Raw genomic sequence first — 26,521 nt, 5'->3', positions numbered from 1 at the left:
TTAATCCACTGTCTGTAGACTACTTTATATTCCATTACATATGCGAAAGTGATTTTATAAGTCTGATCATTATTGGCGTTAAAAAAAAGAAGTTAAAAAAATTATGCCATTATATTCTTTGTTTGTGTAATTCAACAAAAATCTTGTAAGCTTTTAGCTTTGTTTTTTTTATTGTTTTCAAGTAAAAATTTTGTGTGTATACCCTCTGGTAATATAGGTTTAAATAAAACACGGAAAGTGAAAATATCATGTTACACCGTTAACAACAAATTGGCCGTGCTCTGTGAAAAAGGGGTTTAATGCATGCGCGTAAAGAATTGAACCGGATAAGCATGTGCGGTCCGACCGCACAGGCTAATCAGGAACGACACTTTCCAGCTTTATGATAGTTTTCGTTTCAAGAAAGTCTCTTCTTAGCAAAAATCAAGTTTAGGCGTAAGTGTCGTCCCTGATTACCCTGTGTAGATATAATTCAAACGGACTTAACTTTCGTTTACCGCTTTTGTAAGTTTATTTAACACAAAAAAGAAAAAAAACACACACCAAAAACTCTCTTACAATCACAAGAAAACACAAGTTTAAAATGCAAAGAAACCAAACATGAACAAGATACAACACTTTCTAATTTAAAGACATTTCACACACACGTAGCAAGATTAATAATATTCTAAATAGTCATTTTGTAGATACTGTATTTAAATATTTTTAAACATGGTTGACTGTTCAATGTGCTTCACCGTAAATACTAGCTCCCGTCCACATCGCCACGAGAAATCTGAGGCAAACCGAATGCACTGCAACATGAGTTGAACCATTGGCCGTTGTAGCTGAAATGAACATAGCAAATGAAACAACTGACGCATTCTGTTCGCGTTGTATTTTAATAGATATTGATACTATTTTAGAATTTGAATCACGTATATCACGCATGCTGCGAAGCATAGTGGTACGAGTTTATTGCATACCTCTTATTTCAAATAAAACATATTCGTGCGTGATCTAAAAACGTGTAGGTGAACTATACATTACCTTGGAGCACAGGATGTTTGGCTTATCAAACACTCACATGTATTAATTAAGCGATAATAAATGACCTCATGGAATTAATCAAACACATTCAATCCTTTTTCATGAATACAATCCTTTAAAAAGTAGCTCAATTCCTGTTGGAAACTTATCAAATCAAGTGTCAATAATGCTGGCAATGATTATACACGCTGCGCAATGCGCGTGGTTGAACTTATACATTTAATGTGAACTTACCATGAAACTGTTGTATGGACATATTAACATTGGACCTCTAAATGTGACATTGAACGTTGATGAAGGGACACGGATAATTAACCCGACATGTTAATCTATAATTGTGAATGTGCGTAGTGAGTATTATTTTAAGATTGAAAAAAATCAAAATAAGAGACCTGATAAAATCGGACAAAAGCACGAAAAACCATTCTAATACCTATTCGCAAGGGCCTGAAAAAAAACAATTAAATTAAATTAAATAGATCCAACTTTGACGACTAACAACCTAGAATTTAAAGTCAGAAGAAACCGTTCCAACCAATAAAGTAAAGTTTATTAAATGGCAAATAATTTGAGGTTTGTTTTTCGGTCATTGACTCATACATAAATCCCTCTTGGTCTGTGCAGATTTGTGCATACGAAACCATTTTTCGTTCCTCAACAAATACGAATAAACCTGTCAGACTCTGCTTCACGACTTATTACTTAATTAAAGTTGAACACCATTTTCTTTAGGGTATTGTTAATCGATATATATCTTTCTTATTTAACTGGTTCATATTCATGTCTCGGAGTAAGATTAAACAATATACGAGTACAATATTTACATTTAAATCGTGTAAACCAACATTCAACTAAATTGTCATCGTCTGAACATTTTTACAAAAGTGATTTTTCAAACACCAAATGTTATAGTTTTCATCTTTACATAAGGAACACAATAATGCCGGAAATAAGGAAAATATCACATTACTTTCTTTTGCAGTCGAAGTGAATGTGTCTGGAACGCCAGTTATGGTGCCTGGAGAGACCGTTGTGGTGCTTGTAACGCCAGCTGTGGTGCTTGGCACGCCAGTTGTGGTGCTTGGAACGCCAGTTGTGGTGCTTGGAACGCCAGCTGTGGTGCTTGTAACGCCAGTTGTGGTGCTTGTAACGTCAGTTGTGGTATCAGCAGCCTCAGTTGTCGGGCTTTGAACCTCAGTCGTCGGACTTGGAACCTCAGTTGTCACATAGTTAACCTCAGTTGTTGTGCTTGAAACCTCAGTCGTCGGGCTTGGAACCTCAGTTGTCACATAGTTAACCTCAGTTGTTGTGCTTGAAACCTCAGTCGTTGGGCTTGGAACCTCAGTTGCAGGGCTTGAAACATCAGTTGTGGTTGCATTCACTGTAAAATGAAAATTTCTGTACGGATACACGCATGCGGAACAAGTATCTCTGCCCGGTGAAAATATATATCTTGTTTGATGTTGCGTATGCTTATGAACCGATTTGATACCCAAGTTAATTGTGATCATTTTCGTTTGAGTTGTTATTTTTACACTGGCGGTTTGTGTCTGGCGTTTAATTCAATTCTAACGTGTCCGCACAACAATACAAGTAGAGGCCAAACATTAAAAGTTGATTGTAAACTGATATTTAATAAAGCGCTATTAAAACTATGGTCTGGCTCGTGTGCACAATTAACATTTAATAGCGTCTCAAAAACCGAAGATAAAAAAACATTATTCTGATGTTCCTGCAAAGTCAGTAATACATACCTTGGGAAATACACATTGCGTACATGAGACACCAAGCGCAGACATTGACAGCATTCATGGTTGCCTGGAAAACACAGTAATAAAAGTCATAAAGAAAATATAATGAAAATTAAAAAAATAAAGATATCACCTCGGACACAAATGAAATTATTTGGAAATACGTTATTTGGTTTGATATTGTTCATACTGTAAAGCAAAGACCGTAGGATATTTGTTGAGCGCGAAAAATCCCGCCCGGTAAACTAACTTATGAATCCCAAATAGGGATACGCTTAAAATCATAAGTTGTATTTCCGGAGATACTTAAATGACCGGAGAACTGTCAAAATGGAGCCTAAAAATGTGAGTCGTTTTGGGTACATTTTCTCATTAAAAGCTCTCTGATATTCGTCCGCACACACATTATATATGGCAAATTTGTCTTTAATATAGGTTATTGTTTTGAATCCGTACTGAAATCGCTTTTCTTGGGCTAACCTTGATAGACAAGGTGGTTAGAATTTCGCATTTTCATCGAAATTCTTGCTCGAAACAGTCGGATAGTGTAACCTATTTTGTCATATTTCGATATTTTACATTGCCAGCGAAATCACAATTTTCTCTTGTGTCGCAAAGCGTTTTGGAACGGCAACCATTCACCAATATCTAATAGGGATACATACATGGGATTGGGATACATACGTTGTATTCCTAGTCCAAATCTCTCTGGTTCGCGTGAATTACTTTGGGGTCGAGTTATATTTCTGTGCAGCAGGAAATGACTACTCTTAGGTCTACTCATAAGAGTCGCGTTCTGAGAAAACTGGGCGTAATGCTTGTGCGTAAAGTGTCGTCCCAGATTAGCCTATGCAGTCCGCACAGGTTAATCAGGGACGATACTTTCCGCTTTTATGGAATTTTTAGTTTCAAATTCCCTCCTTACCGAAAATCAAGTTTAGGGGGAAAGTGTCGTCGCTGATTAGCCTGTGCGGACTGCACAGGCTAATTTGGGATTACCCTTTGCGTACATGCATTAAGCCCAGTTTTCTCAGAAAAGGCTAATATATTTTGATACTATCATTGATGGTTACACGATCATTATAATTACAGGAATAATGTTTTGACGGTTTGATATGACTTTCCTTTTTTTTCTTGCGTTAAAATTGATTAACAATGCATGATCTAAATATAAGCACTTTGTTTCAGGAATCATTACTTTGTAACAGACGCAGGGCTCCAGAGCAGGGAATCCAAAGAAAATGTACGGGTTACTCATGCCGTCATTTACAATGGATGTCATACGAAGTGCGTATCTGACGGGGATAAGATATAAAGAATAAGAAAGAAGTTGATAAATCCGCCCTTCCGCACCTTTATTTTTTTCGTTTGTTACAAAATTCAATAAGTGTACACACGTGTAGATTATTTTTATCAAGTTATGTTATAGTTTATTTTCAGTTCAGTTACTAATTCATGTCAGATGGCCTCCTTACCCGATCAGGTTAACGTATTCGCACTGAGCAATTAATATTGATAACCGTTGATAGTTAAACACATTAGAGTCGAAGAAGGGTTTTTTGTTTAACTTGCTTTGATAAAAAAATTAATAAATAAATAAATGAATAAAAATAAAAATGATGATGATGATTAAAATAATAATAATAATGATGATGATGATGATGATAACGATGATGATAATGATGATGATGATAATGACCCTGATAAATTACATATATGACATATATGTTTCCATATTATATACAAAAAATAAATGTTAAAGAGCACGAATACTTGCCATCATATCGACAACTGCGTGTTATTCCAATTCCTCGCTCTGTATAGTAAAACATGTGGCAAGTTATGAACAAGTGATGGTTTGCAATAAAAAAAAATCGAACACACATTATTTTCACCAAAAATGAATAATACTTATCGCAAATTATTTTGACATAAACATATAAATTTCCTAAATAATATAATTGCGTCGTTTGTTTATATATTTTTCTCAAATTTTAGTGATTTTACTTACACGTCAGTCCTCCACCAAATATAATCCTCAACTGTTTTGCGATGGTTACTTGAAGTAGTCAACGAAGGTCATAAAAATGTTTTTGGAAACTAGAGCTTAGCGCCTTAAATTTATTCTGTGATCAATGCAATATTGTAAACTAAAAGCATTAAAGTGATATTTGCACTGATAATCGTAAATTTAAATTAATATATTGATTGACCAATCTGACAGTTACTGTGACTTATAAAATCTGAAGTGATAATTATATGTGTCTTGTTCTGAGAAAATTGGGCTTAATGCATGTGCGTAAAGTGTCGTCCCTGATTAGCCTGTAGTCCGCACAGGCTAATCAGGGACGACACTTTCCACTTGAACTAGATTTTCGGTAAAAAGAGACTTCCTCTAAACGAAAACTACCATTAACGCGGAAAGTGTCGTCCCTGATTAGCCTGTGCTCAGGCTAATCTGGGACGACACTTTACGCACATGCATTATGCCCAGTTTTATCAGAACACGACTCAATATATTATGAATGCTAGAGGGAGTATGATCTTTGGAATTTAAATAGTAAAGTAATAAATAGAACTGAAAGTATGACAGTGAGACTATCTATATTATACGAGTGGTTGTACAATATCATAAACGATTTTAATTTTACGCATACATATGGACTTATGTCAATGGAAATACAGCTATAAACTATATTATGAGGATTGAATAAAATGCAGAAAATGGATTTTATAATAATGCATAACATTCTGTGCGAAGGTTATAAGCCCGATCATAATGTAAGCATAGAGGTACACTTTGGCATAGAGGTGAAAAAAATGCTATTTGATTTTATTCAACTCATCACATTTTTCGTAATTCACAACACGCTTTTTTATTTTATTCAATTTAAACCCCGTGGTGTTATAACTTTAAATATCACGGAATTTGAAATTTAAAAGAGAACGTAAGCAAAACATTTATTTTGCAAAGATGATACAACATTCATCGCAAATAAATAATTGCAACAGAAAGGCCACTTTATTCCATAAAATCGATTCAGTTACAGGAAGTTATGCGATTGATTAATACATGAAACACTATTATGGTGTAAGAACAATGCTCTTTCAGATACTATTTAAAAAATGTTACACGCTATTTACAACCAAAATTTTGAAATGTTCAACCGTTTAATTCATTCTAAAACTATTCGCATAATATCTTTAATAAGATGTTCATAAAATTAATGATATTTCCAAAGTTAGTTGAGACCATCCATAGTAGCAGAAAGAATTGAAGTAGTGCTAGTAGGAGTAGTAAAAGTAGTATTAGTAGTATTAGTGGTAGTAGTATTAATAGTTTTAGTAGTAGTAGTAGAAGAAGCAGTAGTAGTAGTAGTAGAAGGAGCAGTAGTAGTAGTAGTAGAAGAAGCAGTAGTAGTAGTAGTAGTAGAAGAAGTAGTAGTAGTAGTAGTAGTAGTAGTAGTAGTAGTAGTAGTAGTAGTAGAAGAAGCAGTAGTAGTAGAAGTAGTAGTAGTAGTAGTAGTAGTAGTAGTAGTAGTAGTAGTAGTAGTAGTAGTAGTAGTAGTAGTAGTGGAAGTAGTAGTTGTAGCAGTAGTAGTAGCAGCAGCAGCAGCAGCAAAAGCAGCAGCAGTAGTAGTAGAAGTATAAGTATAAGTAGTAGTTATTGGAGTAATGTTTACTGGATGAAAAAAAATCGTCTATGAAAGTCCTGTTTAAGACTAAGCACGCAATACCCTTTAATCATTTTTTAAAACCTAACTGGCATCTGATTCTATTTACTTTATGATTTTCTTCGCTTGACAAGGTGAGGCCCCATGGGTTTTTGTATAAAGGGTACATCGTAAAAATTGTAATGAGACATTAATATGCATTTTATTCTTAGCTTCATTTATTTCGCTTGCGTATATATTTAAAATACACAATGAATTCAAACGAGTTATACATTGTAAATTAGAAAAAATAATTGACAAATATACATGGTATTAAACAATTATTTAAATCTTTTAAAATGAATGAATGAATGATTTAATGAAAATACATAAATAAAGCATCCACTATTGTTAATCCAGATCGCAATCAGGTATTGCATTACTGCTGTTGTTTGACGAATGCGTCATCGCTAATTGCTTTTCTCTATCCGCGTCGGTATCAGTTGTCTCCTCAATTCACATAAACCACAATTCGGTAAGCGCAACGCAGTAATAAACCTTGAAAGATGAGATGCCGGAACAAATCCATTCGTCTTATACAGCCGTGGCATGGTTTGGCATGATAACGGAGTAAATTCAGATGGCACTTCGCACGAAATGCTTCTAGTATCCGCAATAATCTGCCGAAATTCTCGATGCAAAATGTTGTTCCGGATAATACATACATTTCATCTGAGAACCAATCAGCCAATCAGATGTATATATGACGCTCATCAAGGTATTACAATTAAAAATGCCCATATCCAGGCTAACTGATTTCGTTTGTTCTTTATTGAGCCATTTCAGTGTCGTTCCTGTTTTATTGATAACCGTCTCAAAAGAATAAGTAATATTGAACGTGAACTTTAGCAAATCTGTGACTAAACCCGCTAGTTTTGTACATATACTAAGTATTGTCTACATATTTGCAAACCAAACAAATATATAAGACCAATACAGACTATTTATTGTTATGTAAATCATGCGGCTTTTTTATACCAAAGAAACGTACATGTGGGAAAATACTATATCAAGTCTTTTTCGAAGAGAAGCACTTGCGTGTAGTTCATAACGCTATGTACAACTATTACAGCATCGTTAATGAAATGCGCCGCGTTCTGAGAAAACTGGGCTTAATGCATGTGCGTAAAGTGTCGTCCCAGATTAGCCTGTGCAGTCCGCTTTTATGGTATTTTTAGTTTCAGGGAAGTCCCTCCTTACCGAAAATCAAGTTTAGGCGGAAAGTGTAGTCCCTGATTAGCCTGTGCGGACTGCACAGGCTAATCTGGGACGACACTTTACGCACATGCATTAATCCCAGTTTTCGCAGAACAAGGCTCAAATAGTGGTACCTCTTGCAGATGAAGTGAAATAAGTATTACATGTAGGAATATTAAAACTATAAAACACTTTTTTTTATAGAAGTAGACACAAAAATCAGAAATCTACGTCGTTTAAAACCATTACGAACCAATGCAGTTCAATGATCACAATACATTTGATTTTAATAAACATGTACAAGACCGATGTTGTGTCCGCCAACCAAGCTAACATGCGGCGGGACGGGTAATGATTTCAACGCTTGATGGCGAGCTGATATTTTAAATCTCGTGATGATTACGGCGGAAGGAAGGTAGTATACCGTCTTGCAGGTCCGATGTCGCACAAAGGTAAATACCGACGGATACCGATATGCAAATACATATAGACCCGACATCGGCCCAATATAAAGATGTTTTCCTGGTGTATTTTTATCATTTCTTATTTATTTTTTTAAAACAAGCTTGCTTAAACTCCGACACAGTTTTGGTGTTTCATCGATACTGATAAGTTTATCGTTTGTGTTGCTGAACCGAACATCTTACCATAATAACTGGATATTACCTAAGAGAGACTGAGTGCATTCCAATTTTATATGATGTACTTTTGGAATGAAATAGCAGTTTATAAAATTGTCTAAACTATGATTTCGTTGACTTTCATTTTAGCAACGCCTAATTGTTCGTGACGTTAATACGATGACACAGAGTTCTTAATTGTTGGCTTTTTATACGTAAAACCTTAACCCATTTATGCCTAGTGGACTCTCCCATTCCCTCTAAATTGGATCAATTTATTTCCAAAATTAGGGATGTCTAGTATATTTATGTATATATTTAGAATATTTCTTACAGAAATTCCTTTAAGAAAACAGCGCAGACCCTGATGAGGCGCCGCATCATGCGGCGTCTCATCTGGGTCTGCGCTGTTTGCCAATGCCTTTTTTCAAGATGCTAGGCATAAATGGGTTAACATGTGTTTTGAATTTAAAGCATTCGATATTTAAAAGGTTTTAATTGCTAAAAGCGGTCAGCAAACAGAAAAGAACCGAATGCCATCAGTACAGAAAACATAAATGTGTTACCGAGCAATGCATAAACAAGAACGTACATAAGTATGAATTGTCGCATTATGAAGCAAACACAAACTATCGCAAAATTGTTCTTAGTCCTTTATTTCGTTGTTAACTCGAGACTTTCTAGTAAAAAAATATTGAATCAGGTGCGCGTGTGTTTGTGTGTGTCTGGGTGTATGTGTTTCAAATTTTATTAGGTTCTTCGCCGCCTGCTATAAGTGCGGTCTTAGAGTGTGCCACGGCGATCCTACCTTATCAACTTATAACACACACGAACACATTTTGAAACACAGCTGTACTTTCAGGCTATTATTTTGTTACGGAAAGATTTCGCTGTTTTCTTGTGATATTTTTTTAGTTGCTTTTTGTCGCAGCTAAGAACCGTCACAAAGGAACCGGGTGGGCAGTTGTTCTTGTCCCAAGACGCTGTCTCGTGCGCTTTTCGGTTTTCTTCTTTTAACCAAATCTGCAAGAGTGAATTGCATGTTGAAACGAAAACACACACATATACTTCGTGTGCCTGTATTTTGATTGAATTGTCTGTTTGTTATCCAAATGTAAGATATTGGTGTTAGAGAAATATCACCATATTCAAAATGATGATATTTCTCTAACACCAACATTTTGTATTAATACTGTAATACTACAGAGAATATTTCTTTGTTAAACATTATCTAGATATTTATGGATTGAGTTATAATTATAATCATTAACATTTAAGACCACACACATTCTGTTCAGCTCTTAAGCTATTTTTCTTGATTTTTCACACAATATAAATAAATATTTATTTAAAAAAATTGACATACCAAACATACACTGCGCAATGACGAAAATTTCACAAACATAATAAGTAAATATCAAGATTTCTAGTGCATTGCGTTTATAGTCACGGTTCTAGTGCATTGCGTTTATAGTCACGGTTCTAGTGCATTGCGTTTATAGTCACGGTTTTAGTGCATTGCGTTTATGGTCACGGTTCTAGTGCATTGCGTTTATAGTCACGGTTCTAGTGCATTGCGTTTATAGTCACGGTTCTAGTGCATTGCGTTTATAGTCACGGTTCTAGTGCATTGCGTTTATAGTCACGGTTCTAGTGCATTGCGTTTATAGTCACGGTTCTAGTGCATTGTGTTTATAGTCACGGTTCTAGTGCATTGCGTTTATAGTCAAGGTTCTAGTGCATTGCGTTTATAGTCACGTTGTTCTCAGGTACGTTATGCATACCAGGAGCGGCTCAAAGTACGCAAGAATAGGGGCCGCACTGAGCTTCCTTGTCTCTCCAATCGTCCCCTTCGTCATCTTGAACATCGCCTCACCCCAGTGTTCAGAGGACCCCATCTGTAGTACGGCCCTGGAAATGGGTATTGTTTAATATGCTTTAACATGCGAGAAAAAGTGTTGTATAGGTTGTATATATTATATAATTTTTACAAAGATACTAAACACAGAATAATGCAATACTTGTTGCAATTATTAAAAGTTCGTTTTGACATAAAGTCATCACTATATATTAAACTCATCCATGTTACATTCTCAGGAAAACAGGATGTATTTTATTTCTTTTTTAATTGATCTTTCTTCCTGTCAATGTGTATTTTATTACAGCCACAACGTGGAAAGGGCGACTACGGAAAAGCTGTTTACAGTTCTGGATTAACGACTCGTAAACCAATGCCGATGCTCACAACCCAACATTTTGCGTGTAAAAAATAAATAAATTGCGATTGATCTACAAATCGTTACTAACCTGAGATGATATATTAATCCATTTATGCCTAGTGGACTCTCCCATCCTTCTGAACTGGATCAACTTATTTCCAAAATCGTTACTAACCTGAGATGATATATTAATCCATTTATGCCTAGTGGACTCTCCCATCCTTCTGAACTGGATCAACTTATTTCCAAAATCGTTACTAACCTGAGATGATATATTTATCCATTTATGCCTAGTGGACTCTCCCATCCTTCTGAACTGGATCAACTTATTTCCAAAATCGTTACTAACCTGAGATGATATATTTATCCATTTATGCCTAGTGGACTCTCCCATCCTTCTGAACTGGATCAACTTATTTCCAAAATCGTTACTAACCTGAGATGATATATTTATCCATTTATGCCTAGTGGACTCTCCCATCCTTCTGAACTGGATCAACTTATTTCCAAAATCGTTACTAACCTGAGATGATATATTTATCCATTTATGCCTAGTGGACTCTCCCATCCTTCTGAACTGGATCAACTTATTTCCAAAATCGTTACTAACCTGAGATGATATATTTATCCATTTATGCCTAGTGGACTCTCCCATCCTTCTGAACTGGATCAACTTATTTCCAAAATCGTTACTAACCTGAGATGATATATTAATCCATTTATGCCTAGTGGACTCTCCCATCCTTCTGAACTGGATCAACTTATTTCCAAAACTAAATATGTCTAGTATATCTATATTTAGAATATTTATAACAAAAATTCCTTTAAGCAAACAGCGCAGACCCTGATGAGACGCCGCTTCATGCGGCGTCTCATCTGGGTCTACGCTGTTTGTAAATGCCTTTTTTCTAGACGCTAGGCATAAATGGGTTAAAAAGGTTACCTGGCCCCCATGAGGCACTGTCCCGAAAGCAATTGATATACCTTACATGCATAAAAGTCCGAGATGTAATACTCACTTAAGTCTGTCCCCCGCAATCTTGCTATTGTAGATGTCGCACCGGTGGAGGGGACGCGTGTTGTTCATCACCTGACAGAGCGCGTGTTGAAACTGGAATTGTAGCACGTAACTCACGAAGTAACTGTGGCGAGATAAATGTACCGTCCGACTAGTATTAAGGAAACTCCCCCGTTTTTAAGACAAATTAGAAATCTTGGGTAAATATTGATATTCACACGATTCAGTTAACGGTATTCTTAAATATACGATTACTGTTGCATTTATGATAAACAAATATAATAGAACATCTTGAAATAAACAAACTTATGGAATGTTTGGCTTTTATATACGCAACCAAGAAACATAAGTACATGTACATGTACTTGAGAAGAAATTATTACCCTATATATTGCGTGTTATCGGTGATGTGAAGCTTTGCCCCCGGGTCGAAATCCTGTTCAGACCGAGCAACTGGTGGCGAAATGCCCTGGTATTTACATCTGAAATAATTTTGACATTATCCCTACAATTGTGCTAATAACGCTTATACTTAAAGTCATTATCACGCTCACCAATACATACGGCTATTGTATTATGCTATATAAAAACATTCGACAACAAGTAGTACCATACGATGGTTAATTACTATAGGAAGACCCTACAAACAAGTAACATTGATGTAAAAGCGTTATATTACAAGCAATCGACAAGTTTTAAGCATCTTAATATATAAATATCGTTCCACGATGTAATCTACTTTCGCTTTCGAGTCAGGATCGGATTCATTCGGGTTGCGTTCATTTGCATCATTTATACAAGCTATTTTCGCATTCGCTAAGTTCCAGTTACCCAGAATTCATTTCGATTTCACAGATAATAATTCATGAGAGCTACGTCATGCTTCCGACGCTTACCGTATCCAATCTCGTGTTCGCCCGTAAATGTTCGGATATTTCACGGGAGATATAAATGGAATTATTTGTGGCCACAAAAAAAATAAAAACGAGCATTTTGTATCTCGTTAAATCAATTCTACCAGACAACATCTAACGTTGAAATTTTGCATTTTGCTAAAAGGAACATTGATTTTTTTATGGGTTAGCTTTATTTAACGAAATATTCGATATTTTTTAGCGTGATTGTTACTTTAAACGGTGATGTTTAAATTATTTTTAGTTTCACTGTAAGCATACTAAAGTTTTGCAAACCTAAAACAAGTTTCCGTTTAACCATTTAGTTGTAACATTTTTGTATTTAAACCGGAGCTCCGGAACATGTTTTAAACTGCTTTAAAAACTGTTGAAAGTGCACTATGACTACACACGTATGTCTGAGAATTACATTAACGAAAAAAACAACAAAAAACGAAGTCAATACTATTTCACAACATCTAACAACGCTTTCGATTATAATTATTATGGAATAAATACCCAGTGAATATGGCTTCCATAGTTACCTGAGATCCCACCAGGCCTTATTGTAGTTGCTAGGCGACGTCTCGCCGCGGAACACGCTCCAGCGCCATTGGTCAACGAGGTAGCTAAACGGCAAGAACGCCACCTTTTCAAGCGCCATCTTCATCAAGAAGTTGATGTCACCCTCTGGAAAAACGCGCTCATGTTAGTATTTATCATGAAAAAATGTTTAGTATTTCTGTAGAGTGTAATGTCATGCGGTCACTTAATGTTTTGTTTTGTAAAATCTTTTTCTGTCAATGTCTCTACTTTTCAACAAGAAACTGGTGACATGCGCGATTTACAGCGCGTCTAGTGACGGTGCATTTTCTGTTTCAAATGGTTAACATTCCTTCAATTTTGCTTGGGCGTTCAATATCGTCTCTTAAACGTCACATAACCATAGGTTTGCGCGTTCGGTATCCCGTTACTCTTTTCAGTATCACATTGTCATGAACTTTTTTCCAGCGTTCCTTAATCACAACCTCATGTCTCTGTTTGTGAGTCAATCAGATGTGACCATATTCATCTTTTTACATAGTACGTATTAACGCTGTTATTCATAAAGTTACTAGAGTCTATATGAGCCTTGTTCTGATAAAACTGGGCTTAAAGCATGTGCGTAAAGTGTCGTCCCAGATTAGCCTGACTGTGCAGTCCGCAAACTTGATTTTCGGTAAGGAGGGACTTCCTTGAAACTAAAAATACCATAAAAGCGGAAAGTGTCGTCCCTAATTAGCCTGTGCGGACTGCACAGGCTAATCTGGGACGACACTTTACGCACATGCATTACACCCAGTTTTCTCAGAACGCGACTCATATATTTGTGTACGAATCGGTGGCCGTTTTGCGCTTTTAACGATGATTTGGCTTGATGTGATTATAAATTAGTGATGGGAACAAATATTCGATTATCCGAAAACAGGCAACATATTCAAATCGAAATAATTCGAACATTTGAGTTAAATAAAAAGAAATTTTCAACAATGTAAAAGTGCATAGTCGCATTTTTGGTTCAGTGCTGACGACATTCCATTATCAATTTTTTTTTTTGGATAACAGCTGCCATCAATTTACAAGATGGTAAATGGTATACGGGAGGTAATCATATGAGTCGCGTTCTGAGAAAACTGGGCATAATGCATGTGCGTGAAGTGTCGTCCCAGATTAGCGTGTGCAGTCCGCACAGGCTAATCAGGGACGACACTTTCCGCCTAAACTAGATTTTTGCTAAGAAGAGACTTTCTAAAAAAAGAAAATATCATAAAAGCGGAAAGTGTCGTCCCTGATTAGCCAGTGCGGACTGCACAGGCTAATCTGGGACGACACTTTACGCACATGCATTATGCCCAGTTTTGTCAGAACGCGTCTCATATAAGGGGTTATTGTTTTTATTTATAGTGCAAATTCGTACCTGTGCCGCGGGGTAGTTCCTGTATTAGACCTATCAACTTGAGATGCTCTGGAGTCAAGAAAGACAGACTGACGATATCGGCCACACCTTCGTCGAATCCTAGGGGCGACAAAAATGTATGCACGCCAGCTTAGCATTTTCTAACTTCCGAATATGTCGAATTAACCCATTTATGCCTAGCGTCTAAAAAAAAGGCCTTGGCAAACAGCGTAGACCCAGATGAGACGCCGCATGATGCGGCTTCTCATCTGGGTCTGCGCTGTTTGCTTAAAGGAATTTCTGTAAGAAACATTCTAAACATAGAAATAAATATACTAGACATCCCTTATTTTGGAAATAAATTGATCCAATTTAGAAGGATGGGAGAGTCCACTAGGCATAATTGGGTTAAACTTACAATTATTTCATATATCAGACTCAGCGATACTGAGTATCAATCATATGGAATGGTTGTATGTTCAACCTGCGCGCAGTCTTTTCGTCATATGTGTGCTTGGACAATTGTGTCATAAAAAAATACGTCTGCCGTTAAAAAAAAACAATAGAAAGTGATGTCTTGACAATCATTCCGCAAGTAAATTGCTTCTTCAGTAAGAAGAACCCTTTGGGTCAAAATTACATATACGCCAACAGCTAAACATAGGTATCACCGCGGTGACAAACTAGTCACCGCGGTGACAATTTTGTCACCGCAGTAATAAATTTATCACCGCGATGATATATTTGTATCTACGGTGGTATTTTGTCTGACCCAAAGAGCTTGATAAGAAATAAATCAAAGTGACCAATGAAATAACGATTTGCAAAACGGCAAATCGGCGAGTATTTTAACTGCAGCTTCATTCTTGCAGGGAAAATGCTCTCTACTCCGTGAAGATTCAGTCTTGGATCGGATCAGATCGTCGAGTAGGTGACGCGAGTTGTTTATCTTGCTTTTTCTTAAATTTTGACCCAGCATTTGTAAAAATAATGCAATATATGTACATTTCAAGAAAGGAAATTCATTTCTGCTGTTTACATGACCGACTTCATGGAAATCGCTGCAAAATTGATAAAGTAATGCACGGCCGTTAATCACGCGCGCCACCTCTTTTTCGCGATGCATTAATAAATTAGCCAATGCTACTTCCGAGGTGGCGCTAATGACCGGATGTTTTGAAATTTTACGAATAATTGTACAAGGTGAGTAGGTTTTATATGTATTTTTCAACATATTTCGCATTATTTTAAAAATCGGATAATGTAGTGCGATTTAGCGAAGATTTATTCATCCACAAATGTTCAGAAACATACAATCACAACCCATTTGGAAACGTGAGGACCTTTATAAGTTGTTGCATGGTGACGTTTAAAAAAAAAATCGATGTATTTGGCCTGTATCACAAGCAAATGTATATCCAAAGAAATCTCTAATGGCATCAAACAATTGCTGTGAACATGTACAATTTGTTGCATGCACAAACACACTGGTTTCTTGCGTATCTATTACATACTTTTGCAATTTTCAAAAAGAGATGGAGCCAATGCAAAGGAGGTGGCGCTCAGGACAGGAGGTGGCGCCAATGCACATTTTCAGACATTTTAAAGTGACCTATTTTATGTAACAGTTTCTGTGTATTATTGTTCTTGGACTGAAAGTAAATGTTCGTAAAATAAAAGCAACTAACAGGCGAATTTTAATGAGTAAATATGTTCGTGTTCATATTTGATGTTGTTCATTCACTGTTGTTATTTTATTATTTCTAATTTCATGAACGGTTTAAATAAGGAAACACGTGTATATGGTCAATATTAAAAACTACTTACCAATGCTAGTTGCTTATGTTCGAGCTGCATTAGTATATAACGCTTAGCTATAATGTTAGATATATCATTTATTGTGTGACTGGTGATTAATATTTTCCTCTTTTTACAGATGGGAGTTTTTAAGAAAAGGAAACGGAAAGGCTTGGTAAAAAAGAGAAAGCTTCCTGAATTTCAACAAAGAGCATCTGAAAGAAACCCGGGTATGAAACGCGTTTTCACGGGTACTCAATGTAAGACAACACATAACAGAAGTATTACCATTTTCAACTCTCAGCTAAATTAAAGAGCAAGATTGATGTCACCAATCGTACGACAACGCGGTTCCCAATTTTGTTCCAAAGGTAAAGCAATCAAGAGAATTAGACTTTGTCAGAAAGATATGACAGTTTTTGAAGAGAAAATACTAATTCTTCAATAGATGAGACGTACCTTTACAAAAAAAACCCAGCTTTGGAAACTCGCGTTTAATAACGTCTTTCGCGGACGGTGATGTAACCTCTGTAACGGGTAGCATATCGATCATTGAAAGAGATAATACGTGTGAGGAGTTCACGGCAGATGACACTACGTACACATTTTTTAACGACGCTATGAAGATCCTCCTTGAGGAAAGTGTCGATGGGTGAATGAGACGTTTTTAAATTTAGTATCAAGTGGACGATTTCCGTTAGACAATGTTGCATTTCAACTGTTTTAGATGTTGTCAAATGGTTTGACTGTGAAGACGTAAGAACCATGCGCTTTAATGACGCAACAATGAAGTTTTTCTGGTTGGAAAGCGCTTGTTTGGGGGACTGCATCCGAGTTCGTCAAAAATAAACTTTGCATGTCCAAGTACATGTAAAAGTGTGTTATCACAGTTTAATCCACTTGGCTTTAAATTAAATTGCGACTTGAGCACCGGCTTATACAAAACTCAATTAGGTACACATCTCAAGAAATCTGTATGCTGAGACAAGATATTTGGGTATTTCAGTAAACGCATGGACATACGTTTATAAGACTAAACCCTAAGCACTGTGAGGGGTGAGCAACCCATCCGAGCACAATACGGATACAAAGTTAGCGTGGCAAACATGTTGCCTTCTAAACGTATTGGCATACATGTATATCATGTTGTTGATCGGGACTTTGACATCAATGCCTAAGTGCTGAGCAAATGAAAAGTAATTACTGAGATACGTGTTATGAGCATTGTTTGTCGCGCATAATTCAACAAATAAAAAACTGTTGTTCACTTCAGCATTTTTTGTAAGAACTTTAAAAAACTTTATGAAAGCGTCTCATTCATGTCATGATCATTCCAAGCGTTCATCATTGAGGTTACAGTATACTAAACAATCTCTTGCACGACGGTTACATTACATTCACTGCTAAAAAGAATACCATCTCATAACATGATATCTTATATCAGTCTTAATGCATTATTATAAAATTGATGTGTTTTTTTGATGTTTAGAAACCACCATACATAAATACGTCGAAGAAATGCCTAACGTCACTCAATAAAAAATATGTTCAATTGTTTACATTTGTCAAGTGCGTGGAATGATTCCATCTGTGTAAATGGGCAATAAAATAGTTCGAAAGAGTTGCATTAAAACTCACAAGTTTTGACACGATTTATCGTAAATTTCAAAGTCATATTTCTTAATTTAATTCATGCGATCTTAAATATCCACTCAAATATACATTGAATGCGTTTGTTCGGTTTTATCTATTTGGTAGACAAAATGGCGTGCTGAGCCTTATGCAGAGTTGTATGTGAGAGCAAGGAACGACAACTCTGCGTGGAGATTGATATAGAGCTCGTTTGGATCTATACATTTTTTACAAACATCATATGTATGCGTTTTCTGTTGACCCTCAGCGCAATGCTGTGTGTGGCGTTTTAGGTTTCGGATATAGCCGAATTCTGCATGGCAAAGTTCACATTTCAGTTTCTCCCTGCCGTGATACTGACGACAATGATTACCCGAATCCCTCTTCGTTGAAAATCGTTTCACACATAAATTTACCCGCGTGTACATATTTCTGGTGCACTGGGTGTACTGTTAAGTTGTACACGGAACTAAACCGACGGCTGCATACCAATCACATTGCCGTTTTTGACGTGGAAATTCAGCTTGCTGTTTGTGGTGTATTACTTGTTACACGATGTGCATTCATATCTTTTTTTAGTTCCTTTATTCAAGTCCGTGCTGAAAATTAAAAAAAAGCGTCATTATTTTATGAGAATCAATCGAGCTCTAAACAAGGTCGGTGTTATAAAAAAGCAATTGTTCAAAATGATTTAACGTGTAAGTGATTATATGAACAACTTTCATGACAACATCATACGACTGTTAAATCATATCATGCATTAGACCATCTCCTTTGCATTGGCCCCACCTCTTTTGGAAAATTGCAAATATATATATTATATCTACAAAACGCCAATGTGTTTGTGCATGCAGCAACTAGTAAATGTTAGACGCAGTCGTTTGATGTCGTTTGCTAGTTAATCGGATGAAGTTTTGTTCGTAGCATAGGCAAAAGACATCGATTTGATTTCAAAACCCCAATCATGTTAAAACTTATAAAAGTGCTCACGTTTCCAAATGGGTTGTGTTTGTTTGTTTCTGTACATTTGTGGATGAATAAATCTTCGCTGAATCGCACCACATTTCCCGATTTTTTTTAATAATGTGAATTATGTTGAACAAACATATAAAACCTACTCACCTTGTACAATTATCCGTAAAATTTCAAAACATCCGGTCATTAGCGCCACCTCGGAAGTAGCATTGGCTCATTTATTAATCCATCGCAAAAAAGAGGTGGCGCGCGTGATTAACGGCCGTGAAATGGCTGTTCAAATATATATATATATATATATAGTATCATAGCAACAAGTTGACCACCTTGACACATAGAATATACCGCACGTCGGTGGCCTCACAAAGTCGTTATCGTGCTACCGTATACACAGGACTGAACGTTTAAAGGGACCGTCAACTAGATTGTCGAAAAAAGAAAAGTTCTAAAATACCGTATTTTTTTACAATTATTAGTTTATATTAATTAAAATATCACGACTGAAATATTTTATTATTTGATAAAAGTTGTCAATTTTTCATATTTTCAGTATATTTTGTAATAAATTTGCGCGATGTGAAATCGAAAGTACATCGCGAAAATAGGTGACATAACGATATACGCACTATAAATAACGCAAGTAGATTGATCATTATATACATATATAAATATATACTATATATACAATTCACTACGCATCCACAATTTGCATTCCTTGGTTTACCACGTGACGATGATGATCAATCTACTTGCGTTATTTATAGTTAACTGGTAGTTACATGGTAGACATACTCAGTAAAATTGTATTACCGAATATACTGAAAATATAAAAACTTAACTTTTTTTCAGTAATGTTATATACCAGTCGTGATATTTTAATCAATATAAACTAATAATTGTAACAAAAATACTATATTTTAAAACTTTTCTTTTTTCGTCAATCTTGTTGACGGTCTCTTTAACATGCGTCGATATTTTTACGTCTTAAATGCCCATTCGCCGCGCAATATGATTCACGAACTTAAACATGCGCTAGTTCGTGTAAATTAAGTTGACTTTTTTACGCAAAACACACAAATAAATATTTATCAGAAACAACAGTCGGAGTAGTTAAGTTTACCCGGGTTTGGAATGTTGCGGAAGAGGAACGGCTGATGGTTGTACTCGATGTAGTACTGCACGTGACCCATCTCGTGGTGAATGGTGCTCAGAGAGTCCCCGGTCACGACCGTGCACATTCTGACTCTGCAAGAATAGGCAAACCGTAATCGGACGGTCACAACGTTTAAAACGCAAGTGAATAACAGATATAGGCATGCGAAACAATACATCGCAAAAAGACGGGCGTTTCGCCCACACTACGTTTCTGTTATCCGGTTTCCATCGTCTTATGTACAAGTTTGTCTTTATCGGCTTTATATGAAGAGCATGACTGACAAAAAAACATTTAAACTTGAGATATAAATAAATAATGTAAATAAAACAAATAACCGACAATGTGAACTGTTATACTGATACCAATGGTCTTCTTGCATAGCGCGCCTCATCGATAGGTATATCGAATAGTTAACTGATTGAATTGAATTGTGTAACATTCATTTTCATACAAAACTTTGAAACTAATTTAACCAGACATGTATGTCACATTTGATACAATTAAGTTTAGAAAACAACTGACCTGAAGTCAGTTCCGTTGAACATATCCACGGCCTCTCCGCCGCAGACCACTTCGCGGCCTTCAGGTTTGACCAGCATGGATTTAGTCCAGAACGAGTCAGGCATTGGCTGCATACCGATTGAAACGAAGAACTCCTCCGCCACCCTGAACACATGGGTAACGTTGTATTTCTGCAACAACAAGGACAAGATTTTTATAGGTTTCTGCATTATAGAAAACAACAACATGTTACGTGCTCTTTAATGAAGAAAATAGTAATGTTTCTTTTATGTATAATCTGGTGTCACCACAAATCTGGCAGTAAATGTTTATTTTGATGCAATCTGAACTCTCGTGTTTTTATAACGAAAATAGCTGGGTTTTACTTTTTTTGATGTAACGAACATCATAAGAAACGCATCGAAGCCTATACCTGATGAATCATTGCCTTGGTGAGGTCTTGACTTCCCTTTCCTGGGTATGGCTCCAACAGATTGTAAATGTTGACCCAGCTCTGTGCCCACATGTCCCCTTTAGCCAGGATACAAGTTTATCTCTTTCAGGTAAAAGGTTGTATTGTAAAGAGCTATAGACAAAGTTTTAAAACTGTAAAAATTATCAATAAAATGTTGCAATAATATTGCACTTGCTTGTCTTCCTTCGCGACATCAACTTTTGAGAAAGCAAACCCTGAAAATATTACCGAAATCCAATGATTATCTTCAAAACTAAACAATCCCCCAAACTTTACTTATCAAAGTACTGACAGTACTGGTGTGACGATACTCTTTAAGACGATGGATATAAAAGCATCACTTTAAGTTTATCTACATCACCACAATTGTGTATGTATGTACGAAAATTTGGGTACGAAAAAATTGAGGTTCGACAAAAAATTTGGGTACGAAAAAAAATTGGGTACGAACACAATTTGGTACTAAACACATTTGGGTACCAAAAAAATTTGGTACGAAAAAAATTGGGGGTACGGGGAAGAAGTACCCGTGGGGAACTTGACCCATTCAGCGAACCATGTTTGGGAGGAGGGTTACATTCTCGATCAAATATAAAAATTAGTACATTTGGGGTTTTCCCAGCGTCACAGCTTTTGATGTGCCTACTGACAGTTTCATGTCAGGTTCCTGTCCCGAACCTCTCGATAAATTTGAAAGAGGACGGGAACCAAGCTGCCTTTACCTTTATCAATTATAATCAACGAGGTATGCCGATTGAGAAAATTTATCTTACTCAATCGGACTGGCTCGGTCATTTACATTGGTCGCCATTGAAAAGAATTTTTTCATGGTATGATTACTTAGACGAGCTGCTGAAGCAGCATTGTCAAAAACAAACGAATCCCATGTTATTAAATTTGGATAAAATCGCTTCAAAACTGCTGTAAATACATATTCAATTTTACCAAACAGATGAGCTGGAATGTGGCCGGATGAAGGGAAGTGCTTCGCGCCATAATGCGTTCTCAGCTTGCGACGGACATATGCGTGCAACTCGTCATACAGGGGTGCTAACTGATCGAACAGTTTACGGACGTCATTCTCGAACTCGGGGTCCTCGTACCAAGAACGATAGTACGTGCCCATATCAGCGTACTTTCCTTAAAAAATATGTCATTTGAAATCAAGTATATTTAAAATTCAATATATTTTCTGTCTGTTTAACAGGCACGTTATTTTTTTAAATAAAAACACTGAACATGCACTATTTTATACTTCCAATATTTATAGTATCGTATATATTCTATAATATTATAGATATAACAACTGTATATTTTGTTCATCAGATTTTGTTATTTATATATGAAGTCATAGTTTGAAATCCAATGCACCTGCCAGTATTTCAACAAAAAATCGAGCGCTCCGCAATATGACGAAAATGAGGTAGTATGATCAAACCTCCCGCCTTGATAGCCCTGTTCATAAGCATGACCATCTCCTGGTACATGCTGCGCATCATCTTTCCGCTGACGTCACGCCAACCCTTCCAGGCGTCACGCAGTTCGTCGTAGTTCCGGCTGTTCGTGATGATTTCCGTCAAACCTTTAATACCGCCAGTTCAATAAGAACGTAAACATTTGAAAGTTTTAGTAAGATTATTATGAAAAAATAAAAATTATTATTATGACTACATGAACAGTCTTTGAAAATAGGTGAAATCAACGGATGTATGTGCAATAAGTTTGCACATTTTAAATGAAAAATGACAAATAAAACAAAACTGTTATTATAACTACATGAAAAGTCTTTGAAAATAGGTGAAATCAACGGTGAATAAGTTTGCACATTTTAAATGAAAAATGACATATAAAAACCATTTATAAAATTCGAATATTTAAAAAAAATATGTTGATATTACCATTGAAATACGTAAACGCACATAATTCGGAGTATCATTCGACTGCGGTGGGTAATTAATAAAAATATAATTGTTTTCTTACATCAAAATTCTTTTTTTTTTTTTTTTTTTTTTTATTTGCCAATTGTTACAGTTCATGCGTGAGAAGGGAGCCATAACTTTAATTTGTGATGTCATTGAACTGTGTGATCAGAACTGAATTATGTTCATCAAAGATTATACAAGAGAGAATACCCGGCTCCAGCTGGAGACATTCAGTGGGAGTCTTGCACCATTTCGCTTTACCGTAGATGTCGGTCATGTTCGCTTCGATTTCCGCTATCTAAAAACAACAACAACAACACCACAAGAAAACACAGGAACCATTTTATGTTAATATAATTATAATTACGCGACAACCTTAAGCAAAGTGAAGCGCAAGAAGTGAATGACAATTTACCGTAATCATAAAAGAGTACATAGACTAGTATGCCGTCAAAATAAACAAACTTGGGCAAAACTCATCCGTTTTATTATTTTTTAAATGTTTTGTTCAAAGACATAAAACAGCAAGAAATAGCGTTAAAAAAACGTTTAATTGAACACACTTGTGCAAACATCATCCCGGTTGGATATTCAACGTTATTGTCCAAAAACATAAAATAAAAAAGAAAGAACGATCTTTAAATCCAGCGTAAGATCGGCTTTTTGCAATTATGAAATAATTTGTGTTGACAGAAAATGACATTTTTTACCGAAATAACGTCAGCAAAATATCATACTGGCAAAATTAGCATGAAATTAAACGGCGCTAAATTCCATTCAGTACCATCTCATAATACCACTATAACAAACGAAGCATGTTTCATTACTATTTTCTTAAGAGATTAAAATTAAAAATAATTTTATGTCAGGCAAAAGTTCGAAACATTTTGCAATGCATTTAGTTCATTTTCTTGAAAACCGTCTTTCTACACTATCGACGTTTCGATAAGAGTTAAGTGTATTTGTTGCTGAGGTTATACATCAAACCTCCAATAGGATATGTAGTTTTGGATATTGCAACTTTCTGTCTATTATTTCCTAATTCGTCATGACTGGGAACAGGCCGTGTTCAAATGTACCGAAATAGATCCAGATGAATTGCCTCCTTGATTAAAGGCAGCTCAAAGTTCAGCCTAAGTCAATGCTGTTCTTCTTTGTTTTGCTCTTTGCTTTGTTATTTTGAATTGAAACTTTACCAAATTTCAAGCACAACAAAACTATCAAAAACTGTTACAATCAACATTGCCATGTTGGATTTTAATTAGTGTATTTTTCTTTCGTAGTGAGGAGCTGATGCTGTGATGTCATATATAAGCTTTCACCGACCCAACATAATCTGTGACAATAGGTTGATGAGCCTTCTGATAACAAAAATGCGAGTGGGGCGTGTTGAATAAAGGGAAAGCGTTTCGTACAAATGTCCGGAAAATGGAACACATGACTAACTGACGGACGGACAGACAGAGCGACAGCTATTGCCACCCTATCGGGACATAACAATCAGCTGTATGTATATTCACCTTGCGAAGGACGTCACTGTCTTTATAACCAGAAATTCCAACATCAAGAATCTTGTTTATCTGACGTATCAAACTGGCGTTGGTCATTGCGCTGATGTCGAGCTTCGCTGCTTTTGATGCTTCTTTTTTGTTGAAATGGGAACGCTGCACGTTCGCCTCCGTCTATAAACATAGAATGGTTTATATAACAACATCAAAAACAAAATTATAACAATATCATTTGCAACAAATTATTGTTTAGCCGTCTCTTCAGCAGTAAAACAATGATCTACGTCGTTTTTCGGAGTAAAAATTTAACAACATAACAATTAACATATGCGAATATTTTTCATTTCGCTAGTTTTAAAACCAGATGCTTACTGTTCGAAGTAAGGGTTATCCTCTTAACAGTGGACCAACTTGGTAATCGATAACTATGGTAACTCACATGAAGCTACGATTACGGTACCCAAATCTATCTATCAAGCCGCCTCTCACATGTATCCGCCTTGATGACACTTACATGTACATAACATGAAATCATGTAGGTTTGACTACCATTACGTCACTAACATGTACCTACCATGATTCCACTCTCATGCTATTACCATTACGTCAAAACATGCACAAACATTGACGACACTCACATGTACCTACCATGACGTCACTCTGATGATAATACTATTACGTCATAAATATACACCCACAGTGACGACACTCATATGTACCTACCCTGACGTCGCTCACATGTATCTTTGATGACTTCGCTCACATGCACCCACGATGACGACACTCACATGTACCTTTTACGACGTAATTCACGTCCACCTACCATTTGTTTCTTGTTGTATTCAGTCATGTTAGTGTTGAAGTCCCAGGTCTTCAGGAAGAAAAGATAATTAATGTGTTCCGCTCTTTTGTTGTAGCCGTTCAACCCTGGAATCGATGTTAACAGAGATAGTTGTAAAACGTAAGCAATGGTAGCCGGCTTTTATGATCATTGTTCCTTTTATAACGCAATTTCTTAAATCCGGATTGCGGACAGATAAACTTTAATGATTGGTATCTTTTATTTATCACACAGCTTCTCGTTTTACTATCTGATACAATACAAAGGGACTAAACAGTGCTTTAAAAACACAGAAATTTCAAGGCTTATTTTCCTTCTTTTGCAAGAGCTTTATATAGGCCCCTTCCCACAAGAGAAAGGCCCCTTCCCCCTAAGAGAATTTCTTTAAAATGATTACCATTTTCCCCAAATTCAAGCTTACTTTGAGGAATTTCTTCCCTTTTTTAGTTTTTAATAATTTTCCCACCAAAATGGAAGGAAAGGCCCTTTTCCAAAATCAAGAAAAAAAGCCCTGAATTCTGATATCATTATTTTACCTTCCAAATATTTTCGTGCGCGATCATCTTCATTGGCGCTGACATGCGAGACTAGCGTTGTCACAGCCACAATAATCAATACAGAATGTATCTTCATTCTGAAAACTAATAACAGAACAAAGTGTCAATAGTTAAATGAAAACCGAAATTACTAAATTATTCATCCAAAATAAATATTTAACATATATTATTTGTTGTGACTTATTTTTTGCACAGGGAACTATAAGAAAGTTATTTACATATTATGCTATTATATACCTCACTTTTATTGAAATTATTCACAATGCTGAACTCCCATAGGCCGTCGTGACATTGATATACTGTCAGACCCAGCGGAAAAAATACTGTCCAAATAATACTGTCGCCAGCTACCGTAGCAATCACGTGCCACCAGCTGGAAAGAATTTACTGTCCAAAAAACTGTCGCCCGCTACCTTAGCAAATAGCAATCACGTGCGGAATGGTAAAAAAATTATACTGTCCCATTCGCGCATGCGCAGTACGCAGTTTTGCATTTTCGTTGTATTTGGATAATTAAAATATCAATTGAAGCTGAAACTGTCCTGTAGAATAGATTAATGCCTTGACATGAGTCACAAAAATCAAATTAGTATAAACGACACGCTTACCTCGAGGCAACTTAAATCCAATGCTAATAACAATAAAGTTGCAACGATATACACTTCCAGTGTTTGTTCTTAAGGTGTTATGCATGACATATACACAATCCGAAATACGTTTTGGATTCGTATTTTATTTTTTACTGTTAAAAAACCACCACGTCCATATTGTTGTCCCAAAA

General features: G+C 36.1%; 1 protein-coding gene across 5 annotated transcripts; it reads right to left on the bottom strand.

The window, feature by feature from the left end:
- Positions 1-519: 519 nt before the first annotated feature.
- Positions 520-26,521, bottom strand: LOC127831950 (angiotensin-converting enzyme-like). Of its 5 annotated transcripts, XM_052357038.1 has the most exons (18): positions 26,349-26,521; positions 25,720-25,824; positions 25,166-25,269; positions 24,355-24,516; positions 23,045-23,132; positions 22,351-22,494; positions 21,858-22,052; positions 20,871-20,968; positions 20,459-20,628; positions 19,901-20,025; positions 14,398-14,496; positions 12,986-13,130; positions 11,931-12,029; positions 11,549-11,671; positions 10,095-10,221; positions 2,784-2,847; positions 2,000-2,410; positions 520-827 (listed from the first exon to the last, which is right to left on the bottom strand). In XM_052357038.1, the coding sequence occupies exons 1-18, from the start codon at positions 26,431-26,433 to the stop codon at positions 724-726; spliced, it is 2,448 nt and encodes an 815-aa protein (XP_052212998.1). In that variant the 5' UTR covers positions 26,434-26,521; the 3' UTR covers positions 520-723. The 5 variants fall into 5 exon arrangements, with proteins under 5 accessions (XP_052212998.1, XP_052212999.1, XP_052213001.1 ...); XM_052357039.1 differs by lacking the exons at positions 25,166-25,269; positions 25,720-25,824; positions 26,349-26,521 and adding an exon at positions 24,917-24,976 and having other exon boundaries at positions 521-827; XM_052357041.1 differs by lacking the exons at positions 25,166-25,269; positions 25,720-25,824; positions 26,349-26,521 and adding an exon at positions 24,782-24,886 and having other exon boundaries at positions 521-827.

Source organism: Dreissena polymorpha, chromosome 5 (genome assembly GCF_020536995.1).
Source record: "Dreissena polymorpha isolate Duluth1 chromosome 5, UMN_Dpol_1.0, whole genome shotgun sequence".
NCBI classification, from domain to species: Eukaryota; Metazoa; Mollusca; class Bivalvia; order Myida; family Dreissenidae; genus Dreissena; species Dreissena polymorpha.
The sequence above is the reverse complement of the archived record's forward strand: the minus strand, read 5'-3'. Positions and strand labels throughout refer to the sequence as shown.

Bases quoted from the DNA above. Each gene is read 5' to 3' on its own strand.
- LOC127831950 (XM_052357038.1), bottom strand. From the start codon at position 26,433: ATGCATAACACCTTAAGAACAAACACTGGAAGTGTATATCGTTGCAAC. The intron at 23,133-24,354 runs GTGAATATACAT...TGTTGTTTTTAG, and splicing joins ACAGTGACGTCCTTCGCAAG to ATAGCGGAAATCGAAGCGAA. The intron at 20,026-20,458 runs GTCAGTTGTTTT...CTATTCTTGCAG, and splicing joins TTCAACGGAACTGACTTCAG to AGTCAGAATGTGCACGGTCG.